Source organism: Epinephelus lanceolatus, chromosome 13 (genome assembly GCF_041903045.1).
Source record: "Epinephelus lanceolatus isolate andai-2023 chromosome 13, ASM4190304v1, whole genome shotgun sequence".
NCBI lineage: Eukaryota > Metazoa > Chordata > Actinopteri > Perciformes > Serranidae > Epinephelus > Epinephelus lanceolatus.
Window position 1 is genome coordinate 26,926,314 of NC_135746.1, and position 18,478 is coordinate 26,944,791.

Sequence of the window (18,478 nt, forward strand, 5' to 3'; positions counted from 1 at the left end):
CAGAGACAATTTTCACTCATACTTGTCAGTCACACATGTGCCTCTAGATATTTATTTTGCTCCCAGTCCTTCCTGCATGCATTTGTAGTCTGAGTTTATAGCAGTTTGTTACCCTTTTCTTCTCTTTGTTAAGTGTGATGAAGAAGCAAATTTAAAAAACAAAACAGCAAAAGTAGAAGTGTCATCCCACCTGAGTAATGATGTCTCCCTGAGGGACAAACGTGCACCACCTTGTTTTACCTGGAACTGTTGCATCACTAGTTCCTGGGATTTTGACATTTCCAGAGCAAGTTGATGAGATGTCTCAAAATCTGATAATGTGTGTCTGACATGTATCATGCGCCTCAAATCAATTGTTAAAGCAAGTTCAGGTCAAGTCACAACTATTCAGAAGCAAATTGAAATCATGATGCACTGCTTTCTGTTGCAGCATTTTAGCAAATCATTTTTGGATCTGTTGTTAGCCAAGTTAGCCCTGCGGGATAACCTAGCTTGTTTACTACATTATGTGAACATTGCTGTCACTCTGAAAGTCCTGCTGAATCCCGTTCAAACTCTGAAACCCGCTCAAATAGTCGAATATTTGTATTATCCAATTAAACTGACGTAATTTGGGGTCATGTACAGCCCTATTTTTAATGTTAACTATTTTTATTAGTTTATAATCACCTTGTTTTTTATTACTTTCAAATGAGTTGTTTGTTCTGCATACGGAGCAGGTCCTCTTCCACAGAGCCTGCCATGTTGTTCTACAGTAGCCCAGAATGGACAAATCAAACACTGGCTCTAGACAGGGCCATTCACATTTTCATATCAGCCACCATAGTTCTCTTACACGCTTGGTACTCGGTAGAAGTTTCAGTTCTGCAGCCTCACCTCTAGAGGCCACTACACGCTACACACTAGACCTTTAAGACTTCAGTGCTTCAAGTCAGCTATCAGATTGTCATATTTGCGACTTGAGTCCAAGTCAAAGTACCCTGGGTGTTTTTGTCATCACTAGTGTCATCAAGGGGCCCTATTTGTTTGTATCTCATGCAGGGCTGTACCTGACACATAATTACGTCAGTTGAATCGGATTTGACGTTCAGAGTGACAGCAATGTTTACATGATGTAGTAAACAAACAAACCAAGGTAGCCGTCCAAGCTAATGTATGCTAACTATGCTAATGATGGATGAGACATGAACAAAACACACTCAAAGGGATGTGGGTGACATGACAAGAGGAGAGGCTATACATATATATATATTTACCAGTCTACTAAGGCAGTAACATGCCAAGAAATGTATCAGTATGCCCACAAAAGGCAGGAATTAAGACATGAAAAATAGCTTTTTAAATGTTTTATGAGGACGGAAAAGCATTCAGCATGTTTGTGAGCCTTCAGGGATACACACGAAGCATTTTGATGAGAGACGCTGAATGTAAACATTGCCGCGTTTGTTTACAAGAGCAGGGCACGTTTAAATCTGTCTCGTGTCCATAAGTCTCTGTTATCTTGCCTGTCTCTTTAACCTGACAGCAGTGAAAGATCATCTGTGGCACGAGTACAAGAGGTAATCATCCCGCAGCTGCCACAACACACAGAAACACAACAACCATCCACTGCCGTGTGTGGAAATTTGGCAGACAATTTGGACATTTTACTCCAGAGGGTTTCCTTTTTTAAGGGGAAAAAGGGTTTTTGAGTGTGGGAAATGATTTCCAGTGGAGCTTAGAGACAGTAATTCCACTGTCTCTCTCTGTCCCCTGTGTGGGCCACGCTCCAGGGAAATCCGCCCACTGCACTCTGCTCTGCTAACGCGAGCCTGCGATAAGGGGAAAAACCTCAATAGCAGCACACTGAGGGTTTCACTCACATCTGTTGCAGCTGAGTCTCCATGGTTACCACATCTTATGTGTAGCTGTTATGTAATGGATTGTAGCGAGTGCTTTATTGACTTACTGTACCTGTCCTGTTCCTGCATTCTCAGACACACTAAGTCTGCAGGCCATTACAGCTGGCCCCTGAGTTACCAATGTAAACAGTGCTATTGGAATGTAATTGCGGTGCTTTTAGCAGTGCAGCGCGATGACATTTTCACAAATATGAAGTGTATAGGCCAGAGTGAGGGCACATAGCTACACATGCAAACATTCTGCCCTTCCCTTATCCTGAAATGTGCTGTGGCCTGGTGAGAAAACAACTACAAATTATTAGTAATGCCTCTCAAAATGTGACCCTCTCAGTAAATATGTAACCTGTTGATGCTACAGATTGAAATATGTGGATAGTGTTTGGACAAAAATTCAAGTTTTGCTGTTCATTCTTTTTTTTTTTTAATCTATGCAGCACTTGTATTAGAAATATGCATAGTTTGCATTTGAATAGTGCTTTACAAATGTGTCTTTGTCTCGAATGTAGTGCCGGAACCATTAGTCAACTTGTTTGATTACTGAATCAACAGAAAATTAATCAGCATCTACAGTAGTATGAATAACAGCTGATTGTTTGAGTCATTTATCAAGGAAAAACTGTGAAATATTTGGTGTTTTCAGCTTCTTTGTGTTTGTAGAACTGTTAATGGATTCTCTTTTTCTTTCTGGACTGTTGGTTATATATATATATGATAAATGTTACATATGATAAATGTTACATATTAAAGGTTCACTCACTTTTTTCCGGGGTTTTCTTCCTTCTTCTTCTACTTTAGCTTTGTTGTAGGGCAACAGAGCAACTTCCTGTCTTTGAAGAATCTGTTTTATTGCAGAAAATAGACTTTGGTGTTATTTTCTTACATCTGATAAACTTGAAGATCATTTGATGAATAGGAAAAAAAATCTACAGATTTTTGTGATATAATTTTCGAAACACATGGTTAAATTTTCCAGGAGCTTTCGACCAGATCTTACAGCCCCCTTCAATCAATGGAGTGTACTCAGCCCTTATGAACAAGCTTGTAGGCCAAGTCAGCCATGAGTTTCCAAAAAAAAAAAAAGTAGTAGTAATACATTTTATTTATAGGTGACACGACACTCAAGGTCACCTTACAGGCAAAGATAGAGAAAATAACAGCAGATAAAAAGTCAGCGAGGTAAGGAATAAAGTAACATAAAATAAATTAGTAAATAATAAAATAATAATAGCATAACAACAAATAAATATTCTGCAAAACACGTTTACAGTGCATAAAATTCTATGTAAATCGTGTGTGGCTAGACGGACGGGAGTCATACTAAATAGGCTATTTGAAAAAGGTGAGTTTTGAGTTTTTAAAAGAGGTGAGCAGATTCATGACAGGCCTAAATGTTGGCATTGCACAGATATGTTGCATTTGCACATTATTATCTAGCAAATATGTTGAAAATTTACATTTTAACAACGCTGTGTAATGTGTGGTTAGGTTTAGGCACAAAAGCCACTTGGTTCTGGTTAGGAAAAGATCATGTTTTGGCTCAAAATAACCAATTTTAGGGGCACCATCCCTGCAGGAAAAGCTGCACTGTCTCAGAAAAAAATACAACCACTTTTCATGGCACTATCCCTGCTGAGGGGTCGCTACCAAAAACCCATGTATAGTGCTGAGAAAGCTGCTGGAAACAGCTGTTTTGTTGTCTGTTGGTCTGCAGTAGTCTGCAGCTTGGCAGGCTTCTCGCCTAGGTGACAAGCCATTCATCATCCCCTCCACCTCCCCAATGTCAGCTCAGCCCAAAGTCAGCTCACCTTAAAAACACTGATATGATTCGAAAAACATGCAAATGTTATGTATTCATGGTTTGCAGAAATGTACAAAGCTAACATTTTCTTCTGGGTATTTGTTCGTGCTTTGTCAAGTTCAAGACAGAATGTTTATTCTCAGATATACAGATTGATCAATAATGAAAATCCTAGCCATAGGTCTGGTCTTAAACAGACACTTTAGTCGACAATAAAGTTGTTTTGTATTGTGCATTTGCATACACTGTATATGGCTTTAGGGATGTATGGTGTAGATGATGCACACAGTCTCAGTGTTGTTTATAGCTGAAGGCTGCTGGGACGAGCGACTGTTTACATTTCTCAACAGCCCACACTCATTAAAATAGATTTCTTTGTGTCCAAATGTATGCTCTCCATTTGGCTCTGAGCACAGGAGAGAGACAGACACTTTGAGTCTCTGAGACAATCCATATCCACTTGAGCAGTCTCCAGTGCCATTTAGATCCTGCTGCGATTACAATATTGAGCCGATCCCCCCCCCCCCCCCCTCCAAAAAAGAGCATGTGTAACTGGTGGAGGCACCCAGGGGAGGGCTGAGAAGGATCTATAAAGAGGAGCCTGTGGACACCACAATAATTCCTGCAGTTCTCTTAGAGCTGCTCATCTCGCTTCGCCTCACCCCCCTCCTCCCTCTCTCCTCCCTCAGAGACACCGCTGGGCCCGAGGAACCTGCAGCAGCAGGCCGAGAGCTGCTGAAAGCCAAATAGTGTGCAAGAGTATTGAATTATTTCCCTCCTCTGCTTTGAGCAGTAGGCGAGGGAATCAATTTAGTTTTGGTCAACAGTGGCAGGTCCAGCTGTAGGAGGTGTAGCAGGATTATCAGGGCATCACTATGCATGTTTCAGTCTTGTGTTTTTTTCCAATTTGTCTTATCTCCCCCCTGGTGTAGATGGACTTTTTTTATACCACTGATATCAGGTGATTGCAATGGCTACAACAACAGCTGAGGTGAGCACATGTGATCAGGTCGCCAGGCCTGTTAAAGGGGTGACTGGGTGACTCAAGTTACTCTGCTACTGGCTCTACGCAGCCTTCTGTCAACGCTATGTTGGCAGGTCTGCTGTTTCATTGGCATGTACTCAGCTCTGCTGTGAAATTGGTAAGCAATCACAACATCTAAACGCTCTCCAAAAAACATTCAGATGCCTCGCTGTTGAATCGGGCAGAATCACAGGCAGTGTCTGCATGACGTCCTGTGCTGTATGTCTGCATGAGTTTGAGAATAAATGTGGCAACAAGCCTGCCATGAATCTGCTGACAGAACAGAAAACACATTCATGATATACTGTGTCATTGATAGGGAAGTGTGACATTTTGTTAGGGTGTATTCACAACATGTCTACTGTGCTTTGAGGTGTGAAGCATTTCCTCCACTTGTTTGTTTAGTCAAATGTTGGAGTCCTCAGTTCTTACAAATGCAATGCAGTTTAGCAGGAATGTGCATAATATGACCTGACTCAACAGATAATAAATAAGTAGCGCACATAAGAACTGTTTTAATTACTGATTATTCAATTAATAACACCACAAAACAGTGCTTACCACAGTGTGCCAGTGGTGTGCCGATGTGTAAGTCTTTGTTTTGCTAGACACAAACATATTGAGCTTACAGCATAGACTGTATATAAAGATGGAGGACATGACAGCTCCAAAAAAGTAAAGCTAGGACATCTCGATTGCCCCCTGGTGGCTGGCTGCAGTATAGGGTCATAAACCATGCCTCCTCTAGGTTAGTGGATAGGACATAGGCCAAACAAAAAAATAAGTAAAAATAAGTAAAATAAGTACGCGTCAAATACATTTTTTCCCAAAGCGAGTTTCTGTCATCTTAGGTAGTTCTCATCCAGCTGATGTGTGTTCATGTTCTCTGGGAAGTTTTTTATTAATTGGTTATTTGATGCTGATTACGGGATTTGGCGTCATGATAGACAGCTGTGAGTGCCAACTGGTGCGCTCGCAATCAGTGGCAGCGTTTGCAATATATCGGACAGATGTATAGTCAGGAACTTGATGTCGCTAAGATCTTTACTGTGCAGACTCTGGCTCCAAATGACACCAGAATAATATGGCAGTAGCTGTATCTGCAATATTTTGGCTTCAGTTTTGTACAGTCTGTGTAAAGGCTCATTCATGCTAATCGTTAGATACAGATACAGAGACTGAGACAGAGCCCTCTGTCCACTAGGGCTGCAACTAACGATTATTTTCATTGTCGACTAATCTGTTGATAATTTCTTCGATTAGTCAACAATTAGTCGAAAAATGTGTTGAAATGTTGAAAAATGTCGGTCTGTCTCTCCCAAACCCCAAAATTACGTCATCTAATGTCTTGTTTTGTACTCACGCCAAAGGGTTTTAGTTCACCGTCATGGGAGAGTGTGTAAAGCTGCCAATATTTGAACGTAAGAAGCTGCAATAAGAGTATTTTGAGTACTTTTAAAGTACTTTTCGATGAAAAATTACTCAAATTGATTAGTCGACTATTAAAATAGTCACCGATTATTTTAATAGTCAATTAGTCATCGATTAGTCGACTAATAATTACAGTCCTACTTCACACTATCATTCATTTCACAAGTATTTGTGCACATTTTTTTTAGAGCTATACAGACAAAATGGAGCAGTACTACCGGAGATTGTGGGTTCAGTGTAGGGTAGTTCAAACAAGATACCAACATAGGAGACAACAAAGACATTTTAGAAATTGCGGAACAAAACAAATATTAAAAAAATGAAAATGACATGTCAAAATGTATTCACAGGCCTCACAGACTACTGCCATTGACAACACTGCTTCCATTAAAAGGAACTTTTGACTCTGTCCTCTGGTGGATCTATTGGCTGTATCTGTGCCAACATAAAGGACACATGGAAGTATGGCATGACAGTGACCTTTAAACTATTATTGTATCCAAAGGGAGTATAAATAAGCCTTAAGCTAACACGAGTTGTCCTTCTTTATATACAGTCTATAGTTTACATTCACATAAAACAAAGAAAAGCAGCAAATCTTCACATTTTAGTCGCTGGAACCAGAGAGTATTTTTGTTAGAAACAAGAAGGTCATGCCAGCGGCTCTGTGAGGCTGTACTTGGGTACAATGGTGCTTTGAGCTGAATGCTAATATCAGCACCCTATCACCCTAACATTTACCTATTAACACATAAACACAAAGTACTGCAGAGGTTGATGGGAATGTCATTATTGCAAGTACTGGACACATTAATTTGACCTGATGATAGCACTAGATAAAAAGCCAGAGAATCACCAAAGTTATTAAAATGCATCCTGAGGGGGTCATGAATGTCTGAACAAAAGTTAATGACAATCTACCCAGTTGGTTTTTGACATTTCACTCAAAATCACCCATGTCAATGTCATGGTGGCGCTAGAGGAAAAGTCAGGGGATCACTAAAGTAGTTAGGGTTCATCCTCTGGGGACCATGCATATCTGTACAAAATTTCACGACAACTCATCAGACGTTAGTAGGGGTGTTTCAGTCTGGACCAAAGCAGTGGACAGACACCAGCTCAAACAATATATTATTTATCAAAATGGTTACCTAAACTGATTAAGTGATTAACCATGTCACCTCCAGATTCAGAGTAACTCTTTATGTTTGGGAAGAGATAAGATAAGAGCTGCTCGAACAACAACTGCTACTAGGATTTAAAGTCAAAAATCTGTCTTAGCAGTAAAGCCAAACATCCTGTCGGGCAAATGAAGGATGAAAGTGGTTCTGTATGACTGCCGCTGTATTCAGCTTCATATTAAAGCCTGGGATGTGTTGTTCATCTTTGGTTTTCCAATATTATTGTTCAGTACTTGTGCATCTCGACTGAAATACACACTGACGACATCATACGCCACTAGTCAAGTGCTGTCAGCTCTCAGCGGCTTTGTTCCGAGCACAAAGCACTTATGAGAACTGATTGCTCCTCGCGCGTCTCCTAGCAGAACAAGACTCACTTATGTCATGCTCTTTTTTTTTTATATATATATATATGCATATGTGCAGAGTCATCTGTGTTCCTCATTCATCACCTTAGCCCTGCCCTGTGGCAGCAAACCATTTCCTTGACTCAGATGTATTCCTGGGAAGCAGGTGAGCAAAGAAAAAAGAGAAAATACAGCTGTGTTACACTGCTGACTTTTAATGGCCTGTTTGCGGTAAATTTTTGCCGAGATGTAAAATTGATGGGGACTCCCACCAGCAGCGCAATGAGACAAGCTTATCTTTTATTCATCAGCCAACCTGCGCTGTCTGGATGTTGACATTCAGCACCTTGTGTGCATAAAGTAAGAGCTCTGGAGGAGCTAAACAGCCTTTTATTCTGTGTTTGTTAAGGTTTGCAGTAAGGTTGGTCATGGTGTGCAAAGTTTTTCTCTAGGTAAACGGCAATTAAATAGCCCAAGTGTCCTTTTTTTCCCCAGCACAAGCCATCCAGTCTTGGTTTGGACTTTTAATGACACAGGAGCTGTCCGAACATTCAAAGAAGGTCGTGGGTGATTGTGGAGACATCATTAATAGAAACGCGTCATAGATATGGAAGCAACAAGCGGTTGTTAAGCGGAGGTCAGTGAGTGAGGATTAAAGTGTACTTTCCCTTTCCGCCTTATACGTCAGAAAGGGAAACCTAACATGCACTCAATCACAGAGCGGGCATCTTGATGTGAAGATGCTGGCTGCTCATCCAGAGAGTGAAAACCCTCTTGATATTCCACATCACTGCACAGAGCCACGGAGCTTGAAATCCCTCATATCCTGTCGTCTGCCTGCCTGGCTGCAAGGAGAATATGAGGCTGTTTTCTGAAGCTCGTGCGGAGGAAGGGGTTGATGATGAGAACCTCTGAGGCCACCAACAAGTACCTGCTTCCTGGCTGGATTTGCATGTGCTGATGATGAGAGTGGGGAGCTGCGTGGCCCCTCATCACTGACAAAAGCTCTCCACCGTTGCAACCAGCGAGCCGCTGATAGGCTTCTCTCTGCAGTGTTGTGTTGGCAGGCCGCCACAGAGGCACTGAATTAAAGCAGCCTTGAAATTATGAGGATTCACAACGTGGTTACTTTGAATAATTTCCTCTGATGCACTTTGAGTATTAGCTTTGATTGCATCAACTGTATGTGGAGATTTACTCTTGTAACACTCTGATTTTGCCTCTACTGGTGTTGCATTATAATGATGATGCATAGATTTGACGAGTACATTGAGCCGTTTTAAAGCTGAAGCAATAGATTTTTTTGGACACTTGTGGGCAGCGAAGCAAACTGTTAAAGGGCCAGTGTGTAAAATGGGTTGAAAACAGTGACATCAGTGGTCAAATTCTAGATTGCAGGGTTCACTCGCTCACCCCTCCCGTCGGGTAAATGACGGTGGCCTCGTAGGAACAAAAAGCCTTGCGCACGAGTTTTTCAGGAGTAGGTCTATCTAGGGACGAGGTGAATGTTTATTTAGAAATCTAAACCATGTTACGATATTGTAATGAATCCCTCACGAGCAGGAGACCAGAGGAGCGTTCGGGAAAAAGGCCCGTTTATTTGAGCACTCCAGAAACTCCGGTAACACTCCAGGGGGTAAAAGACTCCGTCCCAAACTCTGACTCTTCTAGCGTAACAGACACACTTCATAACTTTACACACATACTCGTTTACCATTCCAAGTGGGGACCCCCCTCCCCTCTCTGCTCCGCCAATCTCCAGCCCGCACACTGACTGACAGCATAGCCGGTAAACAGTGCTCAGCTGTTTATTTAGCCTAGCAATATCTCCGGACTATAGTAGCTGCAATGGACAACTTTGAACGCGATTTTGAAGAGTTTCTTGTAGCGGACACAGACCCAGAGCCATACCTGTTTGAGCCGGAGCATACAGATGAGGAACTCCATGTGTTTGATGCTGAGCAGGCGGGAAGAGAGGCTGAATGCACAGAATGGGATTCGATGCTACTGCTGCCATTGTTGGGGAGATATATCACCAGGAAGAAAAGCGCAGCAGAGAGTGCATCACAAGGAGTGAACTTGCGTCTTCTTTTCCTCGCAGATGATGGTTCGGGTTCATTCTCTCCTGTTGCGTGGTAAGTGTGGTCCATTCACAAACTTTATAACTAAAAAAACTTTTCACTACTCTCTATTGACAAACTACTAACACTCTCTCCTGTTTCCTCCTCCTTCTTCCTTCCTTCCGCTGTCTTCGTTGGTTCATTTATACACACGAAACGCGTTCTCTGGCTGGCTGGATTGTCCACTCGGTCTGCCGTACATACATGGCGGTGCAAGATGGCGATCTCCCTAAAGCAAGGCCCTTGCTATATATATATATATATATATATATATACAGTACAGGCCAAAAGTTTGGACACACCTTCTCATTCAATGCGTTTTCTTTATTTTCATGACTATTTACATTGTAGATTCTCACTGAAGGCATCAAAACTATGAATGAACACATGTGGAGTTATGTACTTAACAAAAAAAGGTGAAATAACTGAAAACATGTTTTATATTCTAGTTTCTTCAAAATAGCCACCCTTTGCTCTGATTACTGCTTTGCACACTCTTGGCATTCTCTCCATGAGCTTCAAGAGGTAGTCACCTGAAATGGTTTCCACTTCACAGGTGTGCCTTATCAGGGTTAATTAGTGGAATTTCTTGCTTTATCAATGGGGTTGGGACCATCAGTTGTGTTGTGCAGAAGTCAGGTTAATACACAGCCGACAGCCCTATTGGACAACTGTTAAAATTCATATTATGGCAAGAACCAATCAGCTAACTAAAGAAAAACGAGTAGCCATCATTACTTTAAGAAATGAAGGTCAGTCAGTCCGGAAAATTGCAAAAACTTTAAATGTGTCCCCAAGTGGAGTCGCAAAAACCATCAAGCGCTACAACGAAACTGGCACACATGAGGACCGACCCAGGAAAGGAAGACCAAGAGTCACCTCTGCTTCTGAGGATAAGTTCATCTGAGTCACCAGCCTCAGAAATCACAAGTTAACAGCAGCTCAGATCAGAGACCAGATGAATGCCACACAGAGTTCTAGCAGCAGACCCATCTCTAGAACAACTGTTAAGAGGAGACTGCGCCAATCAGACCTTCATGGTCAAATAGCTGCTAGGAAACCACTGCTAAGGAGAGGCAACAAGCAGAAGAGATTTGTTTGGGCCAAGAAACACAAGGAATGGACATTAGACCAGTGGAAATCTGTGCTTTGGTCTGATGAGTCCAAATTTGAGATCTTTGGTTCCAACCACCGTGTCTTTGTGAGACGCAGAAAAGGTGAACGGATGGATTCCACGTGCTTGGTTCCCACTGTGAAGCATGGAGGAGGAGGTGTGATGGTGTGGGGGTGTTTTGCTGGTGACACTGTTGGGGATTTATTCAAAATTGAAGGCACACTGAACCAGCATGGCTACCACAGCATCCTGCAGCGACATGCCATCCCATCCGGTTTGCGTTTAGTTGGACGATCATTTATTTTTCAACAGGACAATGACCCCAAACACACCTCCAGGCTGTGTAAGGGCTATTTGACCAAGAAGGAGAGTGATGGAGTGCTGCGGCAGATGACCTGGCCTCCACAGTCACCGGACCTGAACCCAATCGAGATGGTTTGGGGTGAGCTGGACCGCAGGGTGAAGGCAAAGGGGCCAACAAGTGCTAAACACCTCTGGGAACTCCTTCAAGACTGTTGGAAAACCATTTCAGGTGACTACCTCTTGAAGCTCATGGAGAGAATGCCAAGAGTGTGCAAAGCAGTAATCAGAGCAAAGGGTGGCTATTTTGAAGAAACTAGAATATAAAACATGTTTTCAGTTATTTCACCTTTTTTTGTTAAGTACATAACTCCACATGTGTTCATTCATAGTTTTGATGCCTTCAGTGAGAATCTACAATGTAAATAGTCATGAAAATAAAGAAAACGCATTGAATGAGAAGGTGTGTCCAAACTTTTGGCCTGTACTGTATATATATATATATATATATATATATATATATATAAAAGCATAATTATAAGGCTACGAAAACCAAACGAATTTTATTTTATAGCAATCATACACTTGTATAAACATATTAATGGGTAGAATATTCAGATTCTGATTCAGATCGACAATAAACCATGCCAAATATTACACACTGGCCCTTTAACACCAAGCAAACACAAAGCAACATTAACATTCAATTAATGTCGTGTTTTTGTTCATTCGGCCCAACATTCTCTCCTTTTAGCTTTGTTTTGGTCTCTGCTAACTCTACAGGTCGATATCTGGCTCTTTAGCTGCTAAATGCTCCACTATATTTACCAGTATGTTGCTAACTTTGTCTGTCTGTCATGTGGTGCTGGGGAGGCAGTGTACAGAGCGATTATCAGAGTTCTTGCTGAAAACATCTGCCTGCAGCAGCTAGAAATGACGCTTATAAGAGCAGTGAGAGCGACTCAAAAGTAAAGCTGCAGGCCTGAAAACCAAAATAAGACGCTAAAATGCTCTATAGAAATGAAATGTGATTTTGTGTGGTTGTGTCACTACAAGCAACACTTTCATTTTACACACGGTCATTTGATCCATGGTGAACATAGAAGAACTGAAAAGTGCATCTTTAATTATTTTAGGGCAAGTCTCGAGTCCTGTTTTTGCAGGACATACCTAGGTCTTTCAATGCATTGGCCTAATAATCAAACATGTGTAGGCCTACAGTATAGTACATTGCTGTCCTAGGTAGTTATAGTATTAAAATAAATATTGATTTATCGATACATAGCGATTCTGAATACTCAAAACAGGTTCAATACTCATTTTACTCAGTATGAATTCACCAGTACCTGCTGCACTGTCTTGCTCTCTCTCTCATTGTTAATGTTTACTACAGTCATTCTGCTCTTCTGCCCAAAGTACACACCTGTTGAGTTCAGTGATTGAAGCTAATAAAAAGCCTGTGACATTAATTGAAGTTTTACAGTGTTTATATTTTGATGAAAAATTTAACTTGAATGCCTCAATGTCAGGTTTCCCTGTGGTATTGAAAATGGTATCTAATAACAATACATTCCAAGGTATTGTGTCGTAGATGGAGCTTCTATTATCGTGACAACACTAATACTAAGCGTGCCGTACATCAGTGGTTCTCAAATGATGCCAGTCTAGGCGTGCCGTGGGATTCTGTGATAACCACACATTATTATTACAATCCTCAACTGGGCCCATACAAAAAGGTATGAATGAATTTTTAATTGACTGTATCAGTATTTTGTATGCACCCATAAAGAGGTAAATTCTTGCTAAGAATTTTAATTTGATTTAATTTGTCACCGTTCACGCATGGGAATTCTAAGTGTGTCATACATCAAAGCCCTGATTGGCAGCCAGTGTGAGGGATGATAGCATTTCAAAGGAGAAAGCAGTGAGTTGGACAATGGATCGCTTTATTATACTGAGCAAATTATAACAAGGCACCAGCAAAGACCTACCACCGAAACAAAAGAGAAAAAGTCAGTAGACAGTAACACAAAAGCTACCTGTCTTATGTTTTATTGTCTTATGTCATGATAGCAATGATCAAACACGTTAAAGAGGCTATTGTGCACAGATAAAAATACACATGTGCCTTGAGATTTTGGCTTGCCGGTTGGTGTTCTTTGGGCACAAAAGGTTTGAAAACCACCGCTGAACATTATCTGATCAATTTCATTTTATTCTAGAATGATATGTTATTTTTATTCTGTTCAAAAACTCAAATCTTGAATGTGTTTGCTCTCAAGTTTCAACTCAAGTGGAGCAAAGCCTGTATCTCATTAAGTTTCAGAGCAGTCAAGTCATTCCCAAGGCCTCAATTTGTGACTTCTTTCAGCCTGAAATTGTGACACTTTTTTCTCAGTGTCTCTTTTTTGTAGTTTTTCCATTCCTGAATTGATGGTCTAAGGAAGGATAGATGGTATTCAGTGTTGTGAAGACTGTGCTACATGAATAAAATTTACTTGACTTGTTGAAGTACCACAAAAATATACTATTAACAGGATAGGACTATTCTTCAAGCTTCTGTTGTCTTTAAAAAGTAAAAGTTAATCATTCATCATCATTAATGATAATGGGAAATTTTGGTCTTCTCGCTCTTGCCGTGCTTCCTTGTTGTATTGTTTCACTGTTGTCACTGTGGCCTCACAACACCTCATGTTTCACCAGTCCAAAACCAACCACGACTACCACACAGAGGCAATCAGAGACGATTGCACCACCAGCAATTGGTCAGAAAAGAGCAGCCTATCATCTGACTTGCTTGCATTAACTTGAGATGACTGAATATTGTAGTGCTTTCCATCAGTAGCAGACCACCAGCTCTAATGGGCGCTAGCTCGAAATGAACAATCAGGGGTAAAAGATGTGGTCGGCTGCATGAGAGATTTTCTGCTCTTGAGCTCCATGTAATGTGTTTGTTGACACAGAGAGGTGGATAGTTGGAAACAGATGAAAAACCAGGGTGGGGCGTTATCTCTATGACTCTCTGAGCTCCCCTGTCATTACTGGAGCGCAGCCACCGGGCTGATGTGTTTTTGTTGTTATCAGTGTCTCGGGGCGGCCTCAGGGACAGCGTGTACCAACCCACCTCGTGTGTGGGCCTCCATAACACTGTCATGCTTATTCTACACCTTTGTGAGTGTCTTTAATGCGATATAAATATAAAATAATGCAGTAATCAAGAGACTTTTTGCTGTTGGCAGTTGTGTATGGTATTTCTATGTTATGGTTCAGTTCAACAGCACACCAATAATGAGCTCTCTGGTAGCACGGCAGTTTGTTATGCTAGTATAAGCACATGGTTCAAGGCTGGGAACTCTCCGCCCCTTCACCAGAAGCTGCAGTCCCTGCTGTCTTGAGTGACATGGGCAATATTTGCTCCTATTGACCTATTGATCCAGATCATAAGCTGGAGTCCAGCTAGAGTCGATGTGGGATTGAGTGTTTTTGTATTCATAGATGGAGCTGAAAGCAGGGGGTCAAACCATCTTCCATCAGATCTTGTTTTTCAAGAGTGTGCTTCTGAATTTACCAGAATCTATAGCTGACAGCAGACTGCAGTAAAAGTACACCACCTGTAACAGCCTGTAGTGTGTGACACTGACACACACACACAATGTGGCTTTATATCTATCCATTAACCTTTGACCTCAGAGCTGTGTCTCTCCCTCCCAGAACAATAAAGACCATTGGATGCTGGCTCTAATGAAAGCCAGATAGTGTTTGTGACCTCTACCTCTGATACAATATAATGCAGGTTTTAAATTATGTATTATTTATGTGATTAATTGATGTATTGACCATTTGCAAGGAGGCGTGGGACGATAGGAAAATGTCATGTCACAATTATCCTGGCCCAAATTATTCATGATATTTCCCAATAATCATCAAACACACTCAAAACTTAAAAGTAAAATGCAGTAAAACATACTGTTGTCACTTTACCTTATACATTTTGTTAAGGAAAATTTTCTTTTCAGCAGGGCTGCACTTAATCGAAATAGAATCAGGATCACAGCATGGCCAAGTGCAATGTCTAAATTGCAGGAGCTGCAATTTTTTGATAAAAACAAAATGTGTAACAACATAACCATTGTAAATGAAGCATTGTGGTGCTACAGACCTGATATAAGGGAACATGCTTGTTCGGTGTAGATAACTGCAAAAATCATCGTCTTTTATATTTTTTTAGTGCAAATGAAATGCAGAAAGTACCATTTTCATTGAGATCGCAAGTCATATCGCAATCTCATTATCTATTTTTCACAGTATATTTTATTGCATATCAGTCAACTCTAATTTTGACTGTTTAATTAAAGCAATCCACTATTAAAATTGTGCACTGCTCCATTCTTAGTTGCAAGTGATGAAAAATAATACTAAGTGAAGTAATGTATTACATTTTTCATTATATTAAACACAGAAATTAACTTGTACTTGATGTATTCATTCAGTAACTACTGTAATCAGTCTATCACGTAATTGAAATTGTCAACTACTCAGTTATTGACTGATAGTTTCAACATTACTACACTGATTGTGTAGGAGAAGCCTGTAAGTACGTAGTGTTACTCATTTAGCAATGTCACACTTTATACCTGCACTTGCTCTTAAGTGGATTGCTAAAAGCGTTTCACTTATTTGAGCAGTGTCAGTTCAATTTTTCACTGACGCTTCGAGAGAGCTGCATCAGGGTAATGATTAGATTTCATTCTCATGACAAGATGCAAAAAAAGATTTTCTGAATAAGACCAAAATATACACTGTGACACGTATAATGCTTTTATTCCTCGGGCTGTTTTACCTGATTCTGGCGCAGGCCTTTAATTCCAGATAAAATAAATCTGAGTGAGATAACATACAATAATACTTGAGACAATATTGTGCTGCCAACATTGTGGCAGCTGTTTGGGTAAGACCCTTTCCTGTTACAGCATGACGACGCCCCTGTTCACAAAGCCAGGCCCATAATGTGGTTTGGTGTGGGAGACTTAAGATGTCCAGCAGTCACATAAAGGTGACCATAAAATGTATCTGTATTATGATCAGACAACATCATAGCTCAGAAGGCTACACTGACACCTAACCTAACTCCTGTACCTGTCTCTTCCCATCAGACATAGCTGTGGTGGAGATGACGGACGCTTTCCGCCAGCCCTCGCTCTTCTACCACCTTGGAGTCAGAGAGAGCTTCAGCATGGCCAATAACATCATCCTCTACTGCGACACTAACTCCGACTCCCTCCAGTCTCTGCAGGTACAGTGAGCCATCAGCATGAAGCAGAAACCAGGACAGTCCTGCCCTCATCACTTTAACATATGTACCAGACAATCACTTTGGTTCACAAAGGTGGTGATTAAAGGCTGTATTTAGGAAGGAGGCCAGGTGGAGGTGGGGGGGAGAAACAGGGGATTGACAGAAATGTAATTTGATGGCAGCAGCACATAAATGCATTGATAATTTGATGGAGGGAAATGCACTTATAAAACCATTTGGAAGTCGGCAGCAGCTGCGTGTAGTTGTGGGCGAGCAAAAAAAAATTAGGTCTCAGGGTTAGAGTTAACAGGAGACAGCTCTGTTTTCTGTTTTTCAATTAGCGATCAACCACTTTTCTGTTTATCCTCTGGATCCTTTTTTAGGCTATTTATTTATTTTGTTTTCAGTGGTGTTTCTATGCTCTGCAGTTTAAGGTCACCTGTCAGTGATTCCAGTGTTTCCTTTTTAAAATTTAGGTTTTTTTTGTTTTTCAAGGAATGCTTCACTCACAAAATGATCATTTGCTCACCTTAGTTTTGCTTGCATGCCTCTGTGAAGAATCCAAAAATGGAGAAAATTCTTGATGAACTGACGTAAAGGGGATTGTGTTTAACAACAGCTTGTGCAGTATAATCCAAGTCTCATTTAGGGGCCGTACACATGCTGCGTCTTTAACTGCCTGGAAAATGCGAGGTTGGAGGCTTGGCGCTACTTTTGTGCTTATTTTGAGCCAGCTTTCATGAGGGCGGCGGCAGGTTGCATCTGAAGTCGCTAAGCAACCTTAACAGTCACCATATCATAGCCTATTTACCTGAAATCCTGAGTGCAGAGCTGATCTTCTTCCAGGCGCTGTTTATGTGTGTGGGCATATCGTCAGAGGGTAAGATAAAAAAGCTCTGACAGCTCCAAAATTATTGACATTTCTGTGTTTACCACAGACTGATGTTTACGGAAGAAGGAAAAGCTGTCATTTGGCTGTTATTGGTTGGTCCTCGTCACATGATGTGGTGCGAGCTGCTGCTTTTTAAAAGTTGAATTCTGTTCATCTCAGGGCACTGTCGTTACGCCTTCAAGAATAGGCGCTCAGGAACACGAGCCGAGATGGCGTTACTCTGGCATTTGAGCGCACCTGCCACGCATCTACATTGAAAACAATGACTTTGAGGGTGCAAAAAACGCAGAATGTGTACGACCCCTTATCCATTCTTATGCTTCCCAAACGCATTTTTGCTAGAATGTTACGTTTAAAACACTTCCATATGGAGCATCGGCGGCTTATAATTGAGCTGGTACCCCATATACAAGGCTGTTCGACTCCAGCCTGTGGCCCTTTGCTGCATGTCACTCCCTGTCTCTCTCTCCCCCTTTCACACTTGACTGTCCTATCAATTAAAGGCAAAAATGCCCCCAAAAATGTCTTTAACAAAAAAAAAACAACACTTCCCTAAAACTCATGCATGGGCGAGTAGCAAGAACATGCGCTTGACCAGGCACGCTGCTCGTTTGCAGAATTGTTGCAAATACGTAGTAAGGTTACTGAGCATACAACTGGATAAATGAGACTTGGATTATACTGCAGAGTTGTGGGAGAGTTTGCAAACAGATGTTTTAATATAGTTTTCCTGTTGTTTAACATGGACCCCCTTTATTTCAATTCATAAAGAATTTTCTCTATTTTTGGATTCTTCGTTCACCGTGGAGGCATGCGAGAAAAACAACGTTTTCTTCATAAATTCAACATAACACAGAGTGAATAACTGATCACAAATTGTCATTTTACTGGTGAAGTATTCCTTTAAACTTGTGTATCTTCAGGTGGTACTTTTTAATCTTAACCATGGAGATTTTAATTTGGGTCCTAACTGTTTGTCAGCTGGAAAATGGTAATGTAATGGAATTTGGCCCAAAAACATATGGAGCTTGATCCAGGTTTTGAAGGACTGCTCATCATTAAAAGATCCAAAACTAC

At 41.0% G+C, this 18,478-nt stretch overlaps 1 protein-coding gene across 1 annotated transcript in view; it reads left to right on the plus strand.

The window, feature by feature from the left end:
* map3k5 (mitogen-activated protein kinase kinase kinase 5) overlaps positions 1 to 18,478 on the plus strand; it is a 107,690-nt gene that overhangs the window by 12,751 nt on the left and 76,461 nt on the right. The window contains exon 2 of the mRNA XM_033648524.2: positions 16,370 to 16,509. Coding sequence (XP_033504415.2) covers positions 16,370 to 16,509 — 140 coding nt within the window. The remainder of the gene's footprint in view (positions 1 to 16,369; positions 16,510 to 18,478) is intronic.